This window comes from Danio rerio, chromosome 8 (genome assembly GCF_049306965.1).
Source record: "Danio rerio strain Tuebingen ecotype United States chromosome 8, GRCz12tu, whole genome shotgun sequence".
NCBI lineage: Eukaryota > Metazoa > Chordata > Actinopteri > Cypriniformes > Danionidae > Danio > Danio rerio.
Genome location: NC_133183.1, coordinates 33,097,440 through 33,120,976, shown reverse-complemented (window position 1 = coordinate 33,120,976; position 23,537 = coordinate 33,097,440). Strand labels below are relative to the sequence as shown.

General features: G+C 36.7%; 1 protein-coding gene across 1 annotated transcript; it reads left to right on the top strand.

The window, feature by feature from the left end:
• Positions 1–348: 348 nt before the first annotated feature.
• On the top strand, positions 349–23,472 carry snrnp200 (small nuclear ribonucleoprotein 200 (U5)). Its single transcript, NM_001123257.1, is given in 45 exon segments — positions 349–393; positions 3,610–3,773; positions 3,869–4,040; positions 4,571–4,763; positions 4,850–4,905; positions 4,988–5,083; positions 5,789–5,941; positions 6,030–6,129; positions 6,248–6,384; positions 6,496–6,573; positions 6,697–6,870; positions 7,430–7,567; positions 7,669–7,824; positions 8,398–8,568; positions 8,659–8,852; positions 8,975–9,098; positions 9,213–9,362; positions 10,089–10,199; positions 10,290–10,421; positions 10,494–10,682; positions 12,130–12,327; positions 12,547–12,699; positions 12,795–12,875; positions 12,961–13,044; positions 13,141–13,247; positions 13,816–13,934; positions 14,018–14,172; positions 14,255–14,444; positions 14,596–14,766; positions 14,851–15,011; positions 15,896–16,123; positions 16,209–16,400; positions 17,402–17,580; positions 17,675–17,826; positions 18,188–18,296; positions 18,387–18,495; positions 18,582–18,771; positions 18,890–19,054; positions 19,953–20,074; positions 20,154–20,297; positions 21,195–21,371; positions 22,466–22,626; positions 22,734–22,815; positions 23,109–23,201; positions 23,323–23,472. Coding segments are annotated over 45 exon segments (6,405 nt in total).
• The last annotated feature ends 65 nt before the right edge of the window (positions 23,473–23,537 follow it).

Genomic DNA, 23,537 nt, shown 5'->3' with positions numbered 1-23,537 from the left:
TCAGATATCTTTAATAACATTACTTTCCAGAAGAGGCAGCATTTTCGTCCACTACACTTCAGTTTGGCTGAACCCGGAAGCGGAAATCACACCAAACTACGTTTTGAAACCGTCGTGCGTGTTTCGAGCGTATGGTGTGGATATCCACATAAAGAAAAGAGAGTTCTTTTCTACTTTAATAATATTGTAGTGTACGCGCTGTCCGTGCACATTAACCTAGTTTTGAATAACTAGCTCCATATATGAGTGCTGTGTGGTTTGTTTAGCAGTCTCTCTCTCCGCTAGCACCGGGTGTGCTGGTTAATACAGAAGACTTTCATTTCAGCGCACTTACAGTAATACGAAGCCATGGCGGATGTTACTGCGCGTAGTTTGCAGTATGAATACAAAGCGGTAAGTTTTATTACATGTCTAGTAGTTTGTTATGACATGTTATATGCTTTGTGGCTAAATTAGATCTTTTAGCGCGCTGAAGCGGTTTGTTTTGGTGTGCGTGAGCTCAGGGATAGTTCAACGCAAATTATAATTCTGTCTGACTCTCTTCTATTGAGCACAAAGTAAGATACTTTGAAGAATGCTGAAAACCGGTAACATTGACTAACGTTGTATTTATTTTTGCTACTATGACGTCAATATTGAGGTTAAGCTGGTTTTTGGTAGATGCGTTCAGTGACCTGTTGTGACATGCTCCCTGTATTGTTTACCATGGTACTTTGAATATTCGATCTGAAATCACAATTAAGTATGACTTCAATACAATATTAGCACTTATTATTTGACTGTGAGCATTGTTGTACTTTGATAGGCATTGGCTGCTAATTTGATTTCACTATTTCGATTTTTAAATTTTTTTCTGAAATTATATTTAGGAGAAAGTCTGAATGTGTGAAAATAATACCAATTTTACCTCAATGGCGTCAGTGGTTATCGGTTTACAACATTTTCAAATATTGTCTTTTGAGTTCAACAACAAAAGAAACACTTAAAAGTTTTTAATAACTTGAGAGTGAGTACATTTCCATTCTTGAGTGAATTGTCGCTTTAAACACGATTTAGAGTTATCTCTCTAGACAGCATTGTGATTAATTTAGTAGATTTGTTGCTTTGAATGATATTAGGGCTGGGCTATTTGGCTTAAATTCAAAATCTCGATTAATTGAACCTTTTTATTTTATTACGATTAATGAACAATTAATTGTTTAATTTTTTTATCCCATACTACAAGTGAGAGATTATTAAAGGGTGCATTACATAATTTTAAAATAACTGAAGGAAACACACACTATCTACTCTCTATTACTATTTATTGAACATCTATGCTGAACAACTGATATTTAAGCACACGTTGCCTTAAACCAGGGGTCGGCAACCCAAAATGTTGAAAGAGCCATACTGGACCAAAAAAAACAAAAACAAATATGTCTGGAGCCGCAAAAAAATTAAAAGCCTTATATAAGCCTTATAATGAAGGCAACACATGCTGCATGTGTTTTTATTAGCTGTATTAGCCTACTATAAAAATGATTTAGTTGGCTACAAATACATACTGAGCCTTCATGATTAAATGTTTTTTTTTTCCTGCAGTGCATCCTGTAGAGAATGACGCACCACGTGACTACTCTTTTGTACGATGCCGTCTCAAGTTTAACTTAATTACAATATTAATGCATTATGTTTAATGTTCGAGTTTAACTTCATTACAATATTAATGAATTATGTTTAATGTTAAAGTTTAACTTCATTACAATATCAATGAATTATGTTTAATGTTCAAGTTTAACTTCATTACAATATTAATGCATTATGTTTTGCTTTGATGAAATTAAAGAAATGCAGTAAAGAAATCAGATTTTTGATGTTTTTTATTTTGAGGATTCCAAAAAACAACATCAAAGTGAACGTGCATAACGTGCCCCTTACTGGGAATGTGCTCAACAAGGAAGGGTCAATCTCCAGGGGTGTGTGACAAGGAAAGACAGTCTCGTTTTTTCCTTTCGCCACTCGCAAAATCTGCTCCCAAAAGCAGTTTGCATATCAACGATCGCACCTTGTAAATAATCACCGTTGAGTGAGTGATAGGGATGGGCTTCTTTGAATTCTCTCAGGGAGGGAAAATGAGAGAGCGTGCCCCGCTGTACATCTTTGGCAAAGACAGCTTACGCTCCATGGCGCATCACACAGCCGCCGGATAGTTTACAACAGCCACCTGCCTATTCCATGTGTCGCAGGCTATGACGCAAATCTTCGTTGACAGAAATGTTGAAAATAAATATTTTACACACTTTTACAGCATTGGAAAACGTTAAGATTGTTTGTCCTCCTATAGAAACCATATTAAAACAAAAATATATTTACCTCCCCCATCTTTTTCTGTTTTCAAACATTTTTTGAAAAAGCTCCAGGGAGCCACTGGGGCAGCGCTAAAGAGCCGCATGCGGCTCTAGAGCCGCGGGTTGCCGACCCCTGCCTTAAACCAACAGTCACTTTTTTTCTATAAATATTTGGAAGCAAAATTAATTATTTTCAATGTTTTCAAAAGTATATAATAAACAGTATCTCTTCTAAATAAAATAACTCTTGTATATCCTGTAAATAGTTTAAACAGTGCATTTCTTGATTTTATTTATTTTTTTGTAAACAAATTATAGTGGAAAATAATTTTATTGTAATAGAAAATATGCTGTCTCAAGGCATATCTGGCGTGGCTTTCTTAATGCAAACTTGCAGCGTGTAGTTACATTGTTTGAGAGGTGCATGGGTATTCTTCCTCTCAAAGGCTGCGCCGGACCATACCCGTGTGTTCGACGCAGAAGTATAAATCAGCCTTAACAGAGCAGGGTCATGTGACTCCACATCCTGTAGGAAAAGATTTTTGAAAAAATTGACCTGGGAAAATTAGATCAATCATAGGTTCTAAATGTTAATTTCGATTAATTTTCAAATGATTGTCCAGCCCTAAATGATATTGTGTTTTAGCATAACGATAAGGATTAGACATGCTGATATTCATACAATATGGTATATACAATATATTGTCATAAATAACATCTATAATGCATGTTGGCATTATAATGTAATGTGTAACAGCGTAATGTTATAACATGTCAGATGTTCATTGAAAATAGTTATATTCTTTATGTACTTGTATGTTAGCACCTTACAGTGAAGCTTCATTTGTTAACATTAGTTAATTAAACTTAATTGATGAATGAAAACTACATGTAAACCGTTTATTTGTCTTGGCAAATGTCAACTTCCTTGTTAATGTTTAATAACTTGTTAATAACTAACATTAACTGCATTACTTTTTTAATGTAGCTATTTCTCACTTTCAATATTAGTTAATGTATTAGTAATGTTTATTGTTGCAAAGTGTTATTTATTGTACTTCATAATCCTTGTGCAATTTAATCTGCAATTTACTTTTTTGTTATTATACCTGTTGAATTAATCTTTTTGAAAACATCACATATTCTTATAAAAGCTTCAACAATCATGGCAACAAGATAGATTTATAGCATCACGCACTTATTATGCATATAGCCAGTTTGAGCTTGAGACTCAAACTTACCATCAAACTGATTGTGAGTGTTTGTGTTTCTTCCACAGAACTCTAACTTGGTGTTGCAAGCAGACAGATCTCTGATCGACCGAACACGCAGAGATGAGCCCACCGGAGAGGTGCTGTCTCTGGTCGGAAAACTGGAGGGGACCAAAATGGGAGACAGAAGCCAGAGAACCAAACCTCAGATGCTGGAGGAGAGGAGAGCAAAGTCAGTCTGATCACAAATGCATCAAGTTTGCTGGTAAAAATGTCTCAAATGAGTCAAGGATTTACTAAACAAATGTGGTGCATTGTGTGATGCAGGAGGAGAAAGAGAGACGAGGACAGACATGACATCAACAAGATGAAGGGCTTCACACTGTTGTCTGAGGGCATTGATGAGATGGTGGGCATTGTGTACAAACCTAAAACCAAAGAGACCAGAGAAACATATGAAATCCTGCTCAGCTTCATTCAGGCCGCTCTTGGAGATCAGGTAGGAACAGTGTCCTTGTTCATATGTGCTATGAATATGAAATTTTAATGGAACTACTGTAGATTTTGCTAGGGATGCGCTGTTATAAAAATTCTGGTTGATGACTGCTTTTTTGTTATTGGTGACAGATTTATATTTTAAAAATCTATATTTAAAGTATATATTTATATAAAGTATAAATGTTGATTAATTTGAATCTTTTTTTTTATTAATTACATTTTTTTAAATATTTGTGTTTATTTTTGTTCAAATCAATGAACATGGATTAAAGAAACTGTTTCAAAACATCCAGAAATCTATCAAAAAAATTGTGCTGACCTTTGTATGTTTGTGTAATTGCAAAATTACATGTTGATAAAGCAAAAGTTAATCTCTTTATGAATCTCTATTTTTAACAATCCATTAAGTGTAAAATGACAATGCTTTATTAGAAATTTGGGCTAATTTTGTATGTTATGAATGTAAGAAATTGATAGAATTTTTTTAAAATATCACAATATAAACTACATATATATTTTTTAAAATCTAAGCCAAGGGATATCCTGTGTGGAGCAGCAGACGAGGTGTTGGCTGTGCTGAAAAATGACAAGATGAGAGACAAAGAGAGGAGGAGGGAGGTGGAGCAGCTGTTGGGGCCTACAGATGACACACGTTACCATGTCCTGGTCAACCTGGGAAAGAAGATCTCTGACTATGGAGGAGACAAAGAGCTACAGAATATGGGTATTTTATTTTAATTTTTTTGGTGTCCAAGCTCTCCTCAACTTGATGTCCAGGTAGATTGTGCTTTACTGTCTGTCTTTTTGCAGATGACAACATTGATGAAACCTATGGAGTCAATGTGCAGTTTGAGTCCGATGAGGAGGTGAGCTTTGGCTTTGGTTGAATTATGATAATGTGTTTTTTGCTCTTTAAGTGACGTCATTGTGCTGTTGGTTCATCTGCAGGAGGGTGATGAGGACCAGTATGGAGAGGTTCGGGATGAAGGCTCTGATGACAGTGAGGGAGAAGAGGCAGATGAAAGCAGCACACTGACTGCAAATGTAAGTCACATGCTCCACGTGTTTCTGCATGTTATAATAAAGCAGTGACTTTCAAGCAGGTCACTGGGTCCCACAATTTTATATTATTATTAATGACTAAATTGTCATATTTATTTATTTATTTATTTAAAAGTTAGATTTTAATGTTATTTTAACATTTTATGTAAGCTACCTTTGTAATACTGCTTCAAATAGTCAATAATTTTAATGAATTGTTTATAGATAATAAACACTATAATAAACTGTTACAGTTGCAAATTCACAATTAAATATAATTACCCAAATGCCTGCAATTAATCCAACTTTATTACAGATTAGATAATGGAAACACACAAAAAGCAATAACAGCCACAAAATATTACAAAGGCTACAATTAACCAAAAATACATTGTCACCAACCCTCAGTTTAATCTTAGGCCTAGAAGTTTGAGCTGTTTTAACTTGAGGAAGTTTGCACTGACAGGTCTTAAAATATATCGTCTGTTTTGTTTCAAGATTTTTTAAAGGACTTTTATAAAAAATTACTTGTATGCCAAATATAAACTAGGGCCTTATCCTGGAAACCAGGCTTTAGAAATAATCAATGAAAAAACTACACCTGGATCATAAATAAGTACATAATAATAATAATAAATAATAATTATAGGGTTTACAGATCACTGATATAAAGTACAAGAACCAGCTTATCATTTTCTTTCTCCATAGCTGGGAAACACAGGAGATGTAATGATGACCAAAAAGAAGGATCTTCACCCTCGAGACATCGATGCCTTCTGGCTTCAGCGACAGCTCAGCCGCTTCTACAACGATGCCATCGTGTCCCAGAAAAAAGCAGACGAGGTCTTGGAGATCCTTAAGGTAGAGAATGTTCATGTCCTTAGAGACTAAGGGATTTGTTTGTATTTGTTTTGTTTTTGAGTTGCTGAATGAAAACTTTTTTTGTTAGACTGCCAGTGATGACAGAGAGTGTGAGAACCAGTTGGTGCTGCTTTTAGGCTTCAACACATTCGACTTCATCAAGGTCCTGCGCCAGCACAGGCGGATGAGTAAGTAGATTGTGTTGGATTAAATGGATTGGAATTTTTGAGAATGTTTCGCCAATGTGACTTAATGTTAAAAAGATATACTGCTTTTTTTTTAATGTTGCTTTTTTGTCATATTTAGTCCTGTACTGCACCATGCTGGCCAGTGCTCAAAGTGAAGCAGAGAAGGAGAAGATCATTAATAAAATGGAGGCCGATCAGGATCTTTCCAAAGTTCTCTACCAGCTGCAAGAGACTGAAAAAGAGGACATCATCAGGGTCAGGAATTGCCCTCTGGTTTTATTCACATTAGTGTTGGACTGTTTGAGATTTTAATCATTTAAAGACAAATGTCTGTCTGTAAATTTATGATGTTGTGTTTTCTTGCAGGAGGAGAGATCTCGCAGGGAGAGAATGAGAAAATCTCGTGTGGATGATCTGGAGTCTATGGACATTGATCATGGCGAGGTAGATCCCACTTAATGCTGTGTCCACCTCTTAAAATTAGAGTTAAATGTAATTTTTCTCAGTTTGATAACCACTCCTAATGTGCATTGTGACACTTTATTGTTCTGTGTTTTTTGTCTTTAGTCTGTGTCCTCAAGGCAGCTATTAGACCTGGAAGATCTGACCTTCACTCAAGGTAGTCACTTCATGGCCAACAAGCGCTGCCAGCTGCCTGACGGCTCCTTCCGCAAACAGAGAAAGGGCTATGAGGAGGTTCATGTGCCTGCACTCAAACCCAAACCCTTTGGTGATGAAGAGGTATTTATCTGCTAGTTTTTCTTTTCTTATTAGGGATAGGGATTTTTGGTTAATTTATTGCCACATCAAGTTGGCTAAGTAAAACAAAAAAGCTATTAAGCTTTCAAAAGCTATCAAAGATCATACTGAAATCTTGTGGAAACATTGCTATCTAAAACTGTATTCATATTTTAGCATTTAATTGTTATTCCTGTGATGGCAAAATGTAATTTCCAGAGCAAATGCTCCATTGTTTAGTATTGCATGATCTTTCAGAAATCTTTCTAATATGGTGAATATCCATATAACAAAATGGATGTGGTTTGTTTGTGTCGCAAGAAAGATTTATTTTCGCTGTTCTCTAATCACTATGCTTAAGTGAACACTATTGATTTGAAACAGAAATACTTTGTAACATCTTTGCTGTCAATTTTGATCATGTTAATGCTGTCTTGCTATATACATTTTTTTTTCCATTAAAAAAAATGTTATTGGCCATTTTGAACAGAAGTGTATACAACAGAGTTTAAATTGCTGGTTGATTGGCCAGTATTTCACTTTTCTCTTATTTCTTTCAAAGACATTGGTGGGTATTGAGAAACTGCCCAAGTATGCTCAAGCTGGATTTGAAGGATTTAAATCCTTGAATCGCATACAGAGTAAACTCTTCAAAACCACTATGGAGACTGATGAGAATCTTCTGGTTTGCGCTCCAACGGTTAGTCTACTGGAAAACAAAGATAAATGATATAATGTAGAACTTGCCAGTTTTATGTGCATTTTACTTAAAGATTTTTTGTCCCTCTCTATGACCTGTAGGGTGCTGGTAAAACTAATGTTGCTCTTATGGCTATGCTCAGAGAGATCGGAAAGCACATTAACATGGATGGCACCATCAATGTTGCAGATTTTAAGATCATTTACATCGCTCCTATGCGCTCACTGGTACAGGAGATGGTGGGCAGCTTTGGCAAGGTAGGAACACTGAACATAGAGGTAAAAACATCTTACATTTCTAGTAACACTTTAGAATAATGGTACATTAGTTAATGTATTTACTTACATTAAGTATGAATAAGCGTGTATAGCATTTTTAATCATATTTCAACGGTTACTAATGCATTATTAAATGATAAAGTTGTGCTTGTTGACCATAATGCACTGTAAGTTAACATGAACTAACATTATTTAACTTAATGTTAACTAACATTAACAAAATGAATAAAGACCGTAATAAATGTATTACTAATTGTTTGTTCTTGTTAGTAAAAACATTAACTAGCATGAACTAATGGACCGTTTCTTAAAAGTGTTACCAACTTGATTTCATCTCTCATAGTTCCTCAACTAAAAGCAAGTTTTATTTCTAGTGACTTCTTGTCATAATAACAGGAAAGATTTTAAGACAGATGAATTTACAGTTTTACAATTAGCCAGATAATGTTGTGAGGCCACATTAAGACATAGATTTAACATTAGCACTTTTATACTTGTTTAATGTTATAATAAATTATACAGTTCTAAAATATTGTTGCTTTACACCTGCAGCGCTTGGCTAGTTATGGCATCATTGTTTCCGAGCTGACCGGAGACCATCAGCTGTGCAAGGAGGAAATAAACGCCACTCAGATCATCGTGTGCACGCCAGAGAAATGGGACATCATTACAAGGAAAGGAGGAGAACGAACTTATACACAGCTTGTGCGCCTTATCATTATTGTAAGTAATCAAATCAAGGTTTCACTTTAACTTCTTTTCAGTGTTTCTCCGTATGTTTTGTGTTATATATAAACATGCGTTGCCTTACAGGATGAGATCCACTTGCTGCATGATGACCGCGGCCCAGTCCTGGAGTCACTGATTGCTCGAACCATCCGTAACGTGGAGCTGACGCAGGAAGACGTGAGGCTTATCGGCCTTAGCGCCACGCTGCCTAACTATGAGGATGTGGCAACCTGCCTTCGTGTGGATCCATCAAAGGGACTTTTTTACTTCGACAACAGGTGAGAAATGGACTGCTGTTGTGAGATTGTGAATGGTGGTCTTCAACAATTTTTGGTAAACACTGAATATGTTTTTACTATAATAATGAACATATGTTTGGCTTTTTTCTTTTGTTTTATAGTTTCCGACCTGTGCCTCTGGAACAAACCTATGTGGGAATTACAGAGAAAAAGGCCATCAAACGCTTTCAGATCATGAATGAAATCGTCTATGAGAAGATCATGGAGCATGCTGGAAAAAATCAGGTGTGAAGCTCAACACAATAACATGATTAGTCCTTTGTACTTCCATGTGTCCCATTAGTTTTTCAGTCATTAATATTGTCTTTTTTATTGTTTCATACATGTTGTTTCCCCCAGGTGTTGGTGTTTGTGCACTCGAGAAAGGAGACCGGGAAGACAGCTCGAGCAATCAGGGACATGTGTTTGGAGAAGGACACTCTGGGGTTATTCTTGAGGGAGGGTTCAGCCTCCACTGAGGTCCTGAGGACTGAGGCAGAGCAGTGCAAGGTTAGCTCATCATTTTAGGGTTTGTTCACACTTGGCAGAATTGATTTAATAGCAGTGAAATCTGGTGCGATTGTTAGTGTGGTAAATTGAACAAATGTAATAGTTGCCATCTGAACACTGCTATGCACCAAATAAATGGTTTGTCTAACTCTGGTGTGGTTAAACTGAAATATCAATGCAACAGACCAGAGACAAAAACAGACTATGATGTCACAGGATGTGACCAAAAAAGCAATCATAAAAAAAAAATCACATACAAGGAGTGCATTTAGCCAAGGATACAGCAATGTTTTGTTTTTAACAAGTTTTGACAGTAATAAAAATCTATTCAGCGAATCTTAAGAATTCAGAAATATTACTGATCTCACAACTATTGTTTTTTTTTTTTGGTCTGGACCAGACAAGCCAAGAAAAGTGAACTACAAGTGTGAATACAGATATTATTATGATATTATTTTTATTATTTGAGATATTAGTGGTTGAGTCATACAAATGAATTTTTTAGATCATTTACACCCACTTAAGTATTTACCATAATTTTTACACCAGGATCAAACATGCTTCTTGTCTGCTGTTGTTTAATAAACCAGCAATTCCATTGCAAACTCAGTGTGTTGATAAAGCTAATAGTATACCCATCAGTGAATACTAAAATGTAACTAATATTGGAGCAATTAATTGTCCTCTACACACATTATCAATTAATTAATTTTTTTATGGTTGCAGAACTTGGAGCTGAAGGATCTTCTGCCGTATGGTTTTGCTATTCACCATGCCGGAATGACCAGAGTGGACAGAACGCTGGTAGAAGATTTGTTTGCTGACCGTCACATTCAGGTTAGTTAGTAACCGTGAGGGAAAAAAAAATAAATAAATAAATTTATTTTGTTTTCTAAATCCTAAAACCCATGAATGTGTGTTTTGTAGGTGCTGGTCTCCACAGCCACTCTGGCCTGGGGTGTGAACTTACCAGCTCACACTGTCATAATCAAAGGCACACAGGTTTACAGCCCAGAGAAAGGCAGATGGACGGAGTTGGGAGCACTGGACATCCTACAGGTCAGTGTTTTTCATCAATCTTTTAAGAAGTTAATTGAACTGTGGGTAATAACTCTTGACTTTTTGGTGCAGATGTTGGGTCGTGCTGGCAGACCGCAATATGACTCTAAAGGAGAGGGTATTCTGATCACTTCTCATGGAGAGCTGCAGTATTACCTGTCCCTGCTCAATCAGCAGCTGCCCATCGAAAGCCAGATGGTGGGAAAACTAGCTGACATGCTGAATGCAGAGATTGTGTTGGGCAACGTGCAGAATGCCAAGGTGAGTTGTAAATGCATTTGGATTAGGGTTATGGTTAGTTTAATAGCAGGTGTTTTTTTATATAGGTTTAATTTAATTAGTTTTTTGGTGATATATCAAAGGCGGTTTTAAAAAAAAATTAACTGTCTACTTGTGGCACCCCCTTTATAAGATGTGGAATATATACATAGATTGTAATTTTACATATTGCTGTGAATAATAATCATTAAATAAAGATACCATTATGCCTAGTATTTTCCAATACTTCTGGGGGGAAAAAATGAATGTAATTTTTATATAACTTTTTAACTAATTTTAAAAACATCAGTCATAATTTTTACTCAATATTTATGAAGTTGAAAATGTTGCTTTGCTAATGCTTTCTGTGTCTTCCAAATTATAGTTTTTGATTGATTGTGAAGCATATTGTTGAAGAATTTGTTTTCAAAATTAAAGTTGTTTATTGTACTTGAGTAAATTGGCAAAATATTTACTTCATATTCACGCAGCACATGTTTTTTTGGCGTTGATGTTAACAGATTAAAGCTTTCATACTGCGCACAGAAGCAGCGCATAAGCACAAGGTGTGAGCGCCACTGAAGTGATATTTTCAGCGGTGGGTCTATTTTTGCCGCGCTTCTCACGCTTAAATAAAGTGACAAAAAAATGACCAAAAGCACATTGAATGATAGTAAAAAGTTGTAATTTTACCCAACAAATACATTGATAATATCCACTGGTTTTTATATATTCAATCAAATGAACTTAAACGAATAAAAACAGCAACAATTATTTGTTTGGGCCCGAACTACAAAACTAAATTTAAAACCATTTTAGTATCAGTTTTGCTTCATTTGCACACTGGTTTGATCACGTATAAATATTATTATAACTTTAATCCTACATTATCCTGACAGTCAAAAACAAAATGACATGATACCACATGTCTAAAAGACATAAATGACACTCCTCATAGAGCTTGAGACGCATACAGTTCTTTAAGATCTATATCATTTGTAAAATAAAGACTTGCAGGTCAAGGAAACAGCCTTGGAGGAAGTTGCCCTGGGCCTTGATGCAGATGAAAAGTAAAAAAAAAAAAGTGCATAGATGGATAGATAGATTAGACAGAGATAGATTGATCTGTGCAACAGCTGCTGATGAGCTGTGCGCTGCAGGCGCAGTCAGTGTGAAAGGCAAATGCCTTCGCGCTGCCTCTACTCTCCATACCACTGCTCACGCTTGCGGTAAAAAGTACAATAATGTATTTCTCATTATTATTGCACTATTTGACTATTGGAACCTTACCATTACTAGATTTATTTCCAGAATTAAAGTTTTACATTGTCATTTTTCTACAGCACACACTTGAAAATATTATTTTCTACAGATAATATTGCACATGCTTAACAGCAGTATTTCTCTGTAAATTCAACATCTCTAGCAGTGATTGGTCTATTTTTTTTAGGATGCTGTAAATTGGCTGGGATACACATACCTGTATGTGCGCATGCTGCGTAACCCCACACTATACGGCGTGTCCCATGACGACCGCAGCATAGACCCCCTGCTGGAGCGTCGCAGGATGGACCTGGTGCACACGGCAGCTACCGTCCTGGAGAAGAACAACCTGGTCAAATACGACAAGAGATCTGGCAGCTTTCAGGTACACACTGTTCTTGCTCATCACATTAACCACTGCTCTAAACACCTCTTGGCACATCCAGATGATTTATATGCACAATCAATGCCGAGATTGTACCAGCTTGAAATCCCCCAGCATGGCATAATGGATTTCAGCACGGCTGCCTGAATCTATTGATTAAATATTTAAACGGCAGCAACAGATGTGCTTTAAATGATGGCTAATGTGTTTGCATTGAAGGTGACAGACCTGGGGCGCATCGCCAGTCATTTCTACATCACCCATGAGTCCATAATGACTTACAACCAGCTGCTAAAGCCCACACTGAGTGAGATCGAGCTCTTCAGGGTGTTCTCGCTTTCATCTGAGTTTAGGAACATTACTGTCAGAGAGGTACGTGCCTTGTTTTATTTAACCAGACGAATTGGTTCATCCAAATATCTGCTTCCAGGATTTAACAAGCGTGGTTCTTACGTTCTGATTGACAGGAAGAAAAACTCGAGCTTCAGAAACTGCTCGAGCGAGTCCCTATTCCAGTGAAGGAAAGCATTGAAGAACCCAGTGCAAAGGTTTTTTTTTTTTTTTAAATACATGTCAGTTGTACGTGAAGTTGGCTGATCCTTTTTTATCTTAAACGTTATGTCTATTTTTCAGATTAACGTGCTGCTGCAGGCATATATCTCTCAGCTCAAACTGGAGGGCTTTGCTTTAATGGCTGACATGGTCTATGTGACGCAGGCGAGTGTAGAATAAAATCTTGTCTTATAATAAAAAAACATTTTTCCCTTCAGTCTGACTGATTTCCTGTATTAACATTGTGTTCGACTTTTGCAGAGTGCTGGCAGGCTGATGAGGGCTATCTTTGAGATTGTTTTGAGCAGAGGCTGGGCCCAGCTTACCGACAAGACTTTAAACCTCTGCAAGATGATTGACAAAAGGATGTGAGTTGTCTTGATGTTGACTTTGGAAAGAATAATTATATTAGGGTGTCCACTGGGCCTTAAAGTCTTAAATGTGCTGAAACATTGTATTGTAGGTCTTAAATCTTTTTAAAACAGGTCTTAATTTTTCTTTGTTCATGTAAATCTACATAATCTGGCCAACACCAATACAACAATGCAACTTTTTAATTAAAAATTTCATTTTTAACTCTGTTTACCATAATAGTTTAATTATTTTCCTTACTATAGCATTTGTTTAGAAGTTATCCATATATTAACTGCAAAGGATACTAACCTGACATATCTATTATTATTAAAATATTATAATTATTATTTTATTAAATTATTATTATTTTTATGATGAGGCAAGTGAAAATCTTTTCCAACTGTGATATTCTAAAAAATATCCTTGCGTTTAGCCCTGTATAAGTCTAAAATTTCATTCATAATGGTCTTTAAAATGTCCTAAAGTCTTAAATTTAACTTGGTGAAACCTGCATAAACCCTGTATATACATTTGTCTTGTCATGTGATGTTCTATCATTTGTTTTTGTTGTTTTTCATCAAGGTGGCAGTCAATGTCTCCATTGCGTCAGTTCCGCAAGCTTCCCGAAGAAGTCATCAAGAAGATTGAGAAGAAAAACTTCCCCTTCGAGCGTCTCTATGACCTGAACCACAATGAAATCGGTGAGAATTGCTAATTATTATACTCAAGCAATGTTGTCATATTCATGTGCAGTTTTATTGAATTACCTCATGGTCTATTTCAGGTGAGTTGATCCGCATGCCAAAGATGGGGAAGACCATTCACAAGTACGTCCATCAGTTCCCTAAACTGGACCTGGCAGTTCATCTGCAGCCCATCACACGCTCCACTCTGAAAGTGGAGCTCACAATCACGCCCGATTTCCAGTGGGATGACAAGGTCAGTCTTAAACTAAAGAAGTAAATAACTCCAGGAGGTTTTTTGTAATATGAGCTTGAGACTCACTGTTGGCTTGTTTTAGATACATGGCTCATCGGAAGCCTTCTGGATCTTGGTGGAGGATGTAGACAGTGAGGTCGTCCTTCATCACGAGTACTTCCTCCTGAAGGCCAAGTACGCTCAGGATGAACATCTTGTGACTTTCTTTGTACCTGTGTTTGAGCCACTGCCACCACAGTATTTCATTCGCATAGCTTCAGACCGCTGGCTTTGTAAGTTATTCTTGTTCTACTGAATTTATTGCTCTATAACTCTTTCCAAACAGTTGAGCAAAATAAATAAATCTGAGCCCTGGAGATACTACAGTATTTCATATGTAAATGTGTTTTCTAAAGGTAATTTTTTTGCACTGTCTTTCTCAAGCATGTGAAACACAGCTGCCTGTTTCCTTCCGTCACCTGATCCTGCCGGAGAAATATCCTCCTCCCACTGAGCTGCTGGACCTGCAGCCTTTACCTGTGTCTGCTCTGAGAAACGGAGCCTTCGAGAGCCTTTACCAGAATTTCCCCTTTTTCAATCCAATCCAGACTCAAGGTATCTGCCCTCACAGACCCCATAATATGCTCCATTTTTGATCCAAGTCTTCCCTCAAAATGAAACTGTTTTTGTCCCCCTTAGTGTTCAATGCTGTGTACAACAGCGATGACAATGTCTTTGTTGGTGCTCCAACGGGCAGCGGGAAGACCATCTGTGCAGAGTTTGCCATTCTCAGGATGCTGCTCCACAATGCAGAGGGTCGCTGTGTCTACATCACACCTATGGAGGCTCTGGCTGAACAGGTATTTCCCCAAGTGCAAGCAAAGTATTTTATTCTAATAATAATTCACATAATCTGTAACGCTTGGTCTTAAAAAGTCTGAAAATTCTAAAACTTTTGCTTTGTCCGAGTTAAGCTACTCAGTTGGGCCGACATCCATCCAATGACTAACAATACATCTTAATAAAACCTTTTTTTATAGTTAAGTTTTTTTATTGCAAAGAGATATAATTTACAACAGCTGTTTTACAGCAAATTCACTATTAAATACCCTAACCAGGGAAGAAAAACTAAAAACATTTACACGATTCCTGATGATCATACAGGGCCGTTAAAAAAAAATCCTTAGTTTAAACCTGTATAAGTCTAAAATTGAATTATTACTGGTCTTGAGAAGTCTTAAATTTGTCTTGATGAAATCTGTAGAAACCCAGTGTTAGAACCCTATAAAAGACACTGAAATGTGATGTTGAAAATGCAATGCTGCCAGAAACTATGGAGGTACCATGAAATATGAAAAAAGCACAATTCTTCCTTTTATTTATTTGTTCATAAACAAGAGATTAAACAAACAGTTCACTCAAAAATGTTCATAATTTATTCACGCTCCACTTGTTTCAATCCTGATAACTTTTAATTCTTGCTTGTTAAACAAAAAAAGATTGTGTGAAGAATGCCATTGTCTTCTATAGTATTTATTTTTTATACTTTTGATGTCAGTGTTTACCAGTTTCAGCATTTTCCAGAAAATCTTTTTTGGTGTTCAACAGAGAAAAGAAAATCAAAAAGCTTTGGAACCACTTCACTGGACGATATATTTGTCTTTTTAGGGGATGAACTATCACTTTAAATGTTATAGTTTCTGTGGAGTGTAAACATCATTATTGAGTCATATTTTTTGTGCAGGTCTTCCTTGATTGGCACCAGAAGTTCCAGGAAAATTTGAACAAGAAGGTTGTTTTACTCACCGGTGAGACGAGCACTGACCTGAAGCTGCTGGGTAAAGGTGACATCATTGTCAGTACCCCAGACAAATGGGACATTTTATCTCGCCGCTGGAAACAGAGGAAGAACGTGCAAAACGTCAGCCTCTTCATTATAGATGAGGTTCATCTCATTGGAGGAGACAACGGAGTAAGTGTTTGTTTCTTCATTTTTGTTTTTTCCGTGATTTAAAAAAAAATTATATATATTTCTAATTTTCACATATCTCTCATAGCCTGTGTTAGAGGTGATTTGCTCCAGGATGAGGTACATCTCCTCTCAGATTGAGCGGCCCATTCGCATTGTGGCCCTCAGCTCCTCTTTGTCCAATGCTAAAGATGTGGCTCATTGGCTCGGCTGCAGCACCACAGCCACCTTCAACTTCCACCCCAATGTCAGGCCGGTTCCTCTGGAGCTTCACATCCAGGTCAGTCTGAACTTCTGTCAAACTTTAACTTTGTATTTTTTTTTTATTAAGCTTTTCAAAGATGTGTTTTGCTTGATGCAATCAAAAGTAGACAAAATCCTGGTGTACCAATTTCAGATTTTGATTGTCACAAAAGATTTTATGTAAATCTTTCGGATGTAGTGATATACAAGCCATCACATGATATTCTTTGCCATAAAAACATGGACAGAGGAAGACATCACTTTGGTTGCTTTTAGAGCCACTTTCTCTTTTTCTCTCTTTCATAATAGCTATTGATATGAGACAAATTTTTGCTACACATACAGGTTCTTTTTCAGCACTAGGATGCCTGGTCGCCCTGTGTGTAAAGCATAGTCCCCAGTAAACTATAATCTCTGAAAACCCTGTCATGCATGACACATTATATAGCACTTGCTGTTCAGAAAGTTTATCCTCCTGACTGGTCAGATTTAGATGATTGACAGATCAACGTTCAACCATGCACCTCACGAATTAAAGCTGACAGTTCCTAAACTTTTTGGAAATATTTAAAAGTGATTGGGAGTTTATAAGCCCAGTACGCATATAAGCTCATTCGATAGCAACAATCCTCACTGTATATCCGACTTTATACAGAAAAAGCCACTTTAATTTCTGTTCTGGTCAAGACTTGTGAGAGAATATTGTGCATTTTAGATATTTGTCTTCATATTTGTCCATATTTTAACATCACAATCTAAAAATATTCAAGAAGTAGGTCAGTAGGTTGAAAGTAACTGGCTTTTTGTGGCTGTATGAATGCATTCAACCACATAAGTGTTGTTTACACTGCGGAAACAACCTGGTCAGACCCCATTTAGATCTTATTTGGATATTATTCAAATATTCAGATATTATTTGGGTCATCAGTTTATGAATAAATCTATAAAAATGTGCATCATTAAAAGCAGTAAACAAACAGAACCCTTGATGTTTGCATTTGGAAAATTGTTGTTTGATAATCCTCATAACTTTTTCAGGGCTTCAACGTGAGTCACACACAGACTCGTCTGCTGTCCATGGCTAAACCGGTGTATCATGCCATAATGAAACATTCCCCATCCAAGCCAGTGCTGGTGTTTGTGCCATCAAGACGCCAGACACGTCTCACAGCTATTGATATCCTCACCTTCTGTGCTGCAGATGTGGTTCCCCAGAGGTGCTGAAAAAAGATTTATTTGGTTATTATATATTTAATCAGTTTTCTTCCCATCAGACATCTCATCTCCAGCATTTTTTTTTTGTCTCTGAAGGTTCCTGCACTCAACAGAGAAGGATCTAGTTCCATTTATGGAGAATCTCTCTGATGTTACACTGAAGGAGACCCTCTCTAACGGGGTGGGCTATCTTCACGAGGGCCTTTCACCTACAGAGCGCAGGATTGTGGAGCATCTGTTCACTTCTGGTGAGATACAAAAGACCTAAAGTTTTAATCTTATGCTTGTTTATGTTTGCATGTATAAAAATATATATTTGAGATATAATTGGTTGCCAAAAAAACTTTCAAATGTGCCAAAACTGTCAAAATGTTTAATTTTCTGCCAAGTTCTTTTGTTTGTATTTCTTCTCTTATTTTTATTTATTTTGCATTCTGATTTCCTGAGTAGTCTTTGTGTTTTTCCTCATATACTGAACTCATGGAGCCATAATTCCAGCAGTTTCAAACAGACCTGGAAATACACAATTTGTAAATAGATTTGAAGATGCAGTATAAAGTTAATTGGGTGATTAAGATATGACCAAGCCTCCTCTTTTTATTTATGCAGGTGCAATTCAGGTGGTGGTTGCGTCTCGCTCTCTCTGCTGGGGCACTAACATTTCTGCCCACCTGGTGATTGTCATGGACACACAGTACTACAATGGCAAAATTCATGCGTAAGATTACTTACTAATAATACTTACTGATCTTAGACCATTAATGACATCCCCAGTATTCACCCTGTGCACCTCTCTTCCTCTGATCAGATATGTGGACTACCCAATCTATGATGTGCTTCAGATGGTAGGAAAAGCAAACCGTCCTCTTCAGGACGATGAGGGTCGCTGTGTCATCATGTGTCAAGGGTCCAAAAAGGTAAAACTGACTCTGATCCATGCTTTTTTCAATATATTTACTTGTTTGTTCAACTCCTCATAATATTGTGCTTCGTTGTTCTTCAGGACTTCTTCAAGAAGTTCCTCTATGAACCTCTGCCTGTAGAATCTCACCTGGACCACTGCCTTCATGACCATTTCAATGCTGAGATTGTTACTAAGACGGTGGAAAACAAACAGGATGCTGTGGACTACCTGACATGGACCTTCCTGTACCGCAGAATGACCCAGAATCCCAACTACTACAATCTGCAGGGTGATGAAGCACAGAAGCCTGCACATCTTTACTAAATCTAGAGACTTTATGCTGCAGGTTTGACTGTTTGTGACTCATGTAAAAATATATATATATTTTTTTGCATTTGAATTTGCAGGTATGTCTCATCGTCACCTGTCAGATCATCTGTCTGAGCTGGTGGAAAACACCTTGCAGGATCTGGAACAATCCAAGTGCATCAGCATTGAGGATGAGATGGACGTGGCACCTCTGAATCTGGGCATGATCGCAGCCTACTATTACATCAACTACACTACTATTGGTGAGGACTCTCTCTGTTTAACACTTCATTTACAATAGAACAGAAGCCATGGTTGATCTTTTTTCTGTATTCTGCTTTATATATGTGTGAAACTAATTTATTGGGAAAATGTAGGCTGGCATTTGGTTCTGGATGTTTTTTTGTTTTGTTTTTTGGATGAAAGTAGATCTGAATTAAATATAAAAAGAGGCTGCACTTAGTTTCAACATTATATAACAGAGTTCCCACAGGTCAGCTGTGAACAGTCAGACTACTTGTGCTTCAAACCAACGTGTTTAAGATGATACATTATAATTAAAGTCATATGATGAAAACTGCAGTTGACAACATTAAGCAGCTGAACTAGCTGTTTTGTATGGCTAAATAATAAATGGAAGTGAATTAGACTGTAGGTCTTGACAAATTTAAATTACAATAGCCTCGCACCTCTTGTTTTGAAAATAAAGATGTATAGGTCATGAAAATACAGCTTTTTATTCAGTGAAAAATCAGGGAATTTGACAATTTATCCTAAAAAAACATGCATGTCATGCAAATAATTTAATCACTATGATGGAAAAATTGTGATGCCCTAAAATTTTATTTTATCCATTTATTTATTTATTTATTTATTTATTTATTTATTTATTTATTTTAACCAAAACTTAAACTAACATTTAAGTTTCATTTTCCAAAAGCCAAAACTATAAAAATTAGTTCATCTAAAATATTTAATAATCAACATAAAAAAGACCAATTTGAGTCTTTTAAATGGTCATTCTAACATGCATGTTTTTATTTTCAGATTCTGGTTAATATGTTCAGTTTCTGAAATGTTAAGATGATTCATTTGCTTCTTGATTTTCTCATCATGTCTGTGTCATCTGATTCAGCTACCCTGTGTTTGTATTCTCTCCAGAGCTGTTCAGTATGTCTCTGAATGCCAAGACAAAGGTGCGTGGCCTCATCGAGATCATCTCCAACGCTGCAGAGTATAAAAACATTCCCATCAGGCACCACGAAGACACCCTGCTACGACAGGTGAGAAAAATGCACCTTTAATTCAAATTCTACAACAAAACGTGATCAGAGCGCTTAATCCTCTCTTTGATTTTTACAGCTGGCTCAGAAAGTCCCTCACAAACTGAACAACCCCAAATTCAACGACCCTCACGTCAAGACCAACCTGCTGCTCCAGGCTCACCTGTCCCGCATGCAGCTGAGTGCAGAGCTGCAGTCTGACACCGAGGAGATCCTCAGCAAGGTCTTAATCATATTTTCACATGCTTTTTTCTGTTATCCAGTTACAAGTGTTAAAATGTTTTCACTTTAGGCAACATAAAAGTTGAAACACTGCAATTTACAGCAGCCATGACGCTTCAGTGTTGCATGATTTAATATACCAGCATTGCACTAGTGTCACAGAATCCTTCAGAAAGGATATTTGCTGCTCATTTATTGTTGTTGTTGCTCTGTCATAATAGGGATAATGTTATTTTTATCAATGATAAACAAACATGACTGCTGCTTATCTTTGAATAGGAAGTTCAAAACAACAAAATTAATTTGAAGTTTCAGTAATAACTTTCGGTAACATAATAAATATCTGTGCTGTCACTTTTCATCGGTTTAATGCAGCGATGCTAAAAAGAAAAATTCATTAAAAAAATTCTTGCCCCAAACCTTTGAAAGTATACCACTATTTTCACATCAGTAACAGAAAATGAAGAAACAAAAAAAAATGTAGAACATATTAGACATCTTAAAAAAAAAACTAAAGATTTTTGTTTATTTCAAACATTTGACCAGAAATCTTTATTTTTATCAGACAAAAGATGCCATATAGTTTTATTTTTAAATTAGGCATACAGTCAGGGTGCACATAAGAGGTCTGTATGCACAATATAAATTACGTTTGGCAATCAAATATGGCACTAGAGAAGTGCTTTTGCAGACCACTTTAAGTAATGTAAAATCAGTAATTGTATATTTGTAATATAAATAAATGTGTTAACTTCCGACCGCAGAAGCCTTCTAGCTGCTCTTCATCTCAAACACAGTCATCTTCCCCCCGCACATCATCTCAAACATCATTCCTTTTTTTTTGTTATGTTGACGTTCATATATTCAGTGTTTCTAAAGTTCTGGTGTTTGTCTTCAGGCGGTGCGTCTGATCCAGGCGTGTGTGGACGTGCTCTCCAGTAACGGCTGGTTGAGTCCAGCACTGGCTGCTATGGAGTTGGCACAGATGGTCACGCAAGCCATGTGGTCCAAAGACTCGTACCTCAGACAGCTGCCACACTTCACCTCTGAACTCATCAAGCGCTGCACAGACAAGGTAGACTCTTTAAAGAGATAATTCACCCAAAAAAATCTAAAAGTCTGTGTCATTTACTCACCCTCATGTGGTTCTGAATTTTTTTTTTCTTTTTAACACTAAACAAGATACACTCAAAAATGACTTTTTCTGCTTGTTCAGATTACTTATTTAAAATGAATCGTTTCATGTTTAATCCACTTAAATTTGTAAAAACGATTACCGTAATCGATTTGAGTTGGGACAACATGAAGAACTTGTGTAGAACCATACCTGTCAACATTGGGATGTGAAAATAAGGGATAACAATAATAAGGGATACCCCCTCTCCTTAAAGTCCCTAAATAAATAAATATGTTCATCTGTTGCTGTTTTAATGTAAATTAACATTTAAATTGGTATATTTTATTATTATTATTTACAAAATAAATAAATAGTTTGCATTAACAGCAAATAAATTAACAAACATCTTATTAAAATTAATAGCTGTTATAAATAAATAAAATCAAGTTATAAAATCTCAATCTTTTGTTGACTGTATAACTTACTCATTCTGATAAAAGAACACTGAATGAATCTCATTTATTTAGATTTTTTGTTTGATTACATCAATTAACAGGTGTCACTGTAAAAAATGCACACATCTAACATTAAAATAAAAGCATTCGATTACTTGCTTTATATGCTCATTTAGGACTAAATGAATTGTAATTGAAAAGAAAACCCCGCCATCATCGACATTATTGGATGTTATTATTATTATTATGTGTATATATCTGTTCAAACACGCACTCAAAACCCAGACTTTTGCCCCGTTTCAAACCGCGTGTACAGAATCTGTTTGCGAAACAATGTCTCTTTTTCACTAGGAAGCATGTCAGTTGACAGTCACACACTGCTATATGAATGTTTTGAGGGTGCATAGAAGCGATGGCCCCTGTAATGAAAAGAAAAGGGAATCCCGCTGTTTTTATATTTATTTCAGTGTTTGCATGCCTAAATAAGATGAAAGCACAGAAGAGTCACATTTAAGAGCAAAGCGCCACCCCTGGTGGTTTGGCGGTATGGTTTTGTGTGACTGTCTATGTTTTGTTGATGTGTGTGTGTGTCTGTAGGGTGTGGAGAGTATCTTTGATATCATGGAGATGGAGGATGAGGATCGCACTGGACTCCTTCAGCTCTCGGATGTCCAGGTGGCAGATGTGGCTCGTTTCTGTAACCGATACCCCAACATTGAGCTCTCGTATGAAGTGGTTGACAAAGACGACATCAAGAGGTGCAAACTCTTTCTTTTGAAGATGCTTAATATAGTGTGGTTGTACGAAACACAGAATTTTTTCCATAATCAGCTGGAGGTGTGAATGAGTGTTCTTGTGTTTGCAGTGGGAGTCCAGTAGTGGTGCAGGTGCAGCTGGAGAGAGAAGAGGAGGTCACAGGCCCCGTCATCGCCCCTCTCTTCCCTCAGGTCAGTGTCTGTCGGGATATTGAAATAATTATGAACAATACAGCATTTAATAATCATAGTTTAACATTTACTAATGCATTATCAACATCCAAACTCATGCTTATTAACATTAGTTAATGCATCATGAGTTAACATGAACTAAAAATAAACAACCATTTTTTCGTTAACAAACAATGAACATTGCACTTATAACAGTATTTGTTCATGTTAATAAATGCATTAATTAACACAACCTTATTGTAAAGTGTTGCCCAATGAACATGAGTTAAATAATATCTTGTCCGTTTGTGCAGAAACGTGAAGAAGGCTGGTGGGTTGTAATCGGTGACCCCAAATCAAACAGTTTGATCTCAATCAAGAGGTTAACTCTGCAGCAGAAGGCCAAGGTCAGTCCTGCTCCTCTATCCAAAAGCAGCAGAATATACATTCTCACACGTTATTTTAGACTTTCTAAATGTACCATTTAAAACTTTCTTCAACTACAGCGTGCTCTCTCTCTCTCCACAGGTGAAGCTGGACTTTGTGGCTCCTGTGGTCGGTGTGCACAACTACACCCTGTACTTCATGAGCGACGCTTACATGGGCTGCGATCAGGAGTACAAGTTCAGCACAGAAGTGAAGGAGGCTGACAGTGAAGGAGACAGTGACAGTGATTAAGCCCACAGTAGACGGACGGTTTGAGCCCATTAACTTTTTTTTTTTATAAATATTTTTGGAGGAAT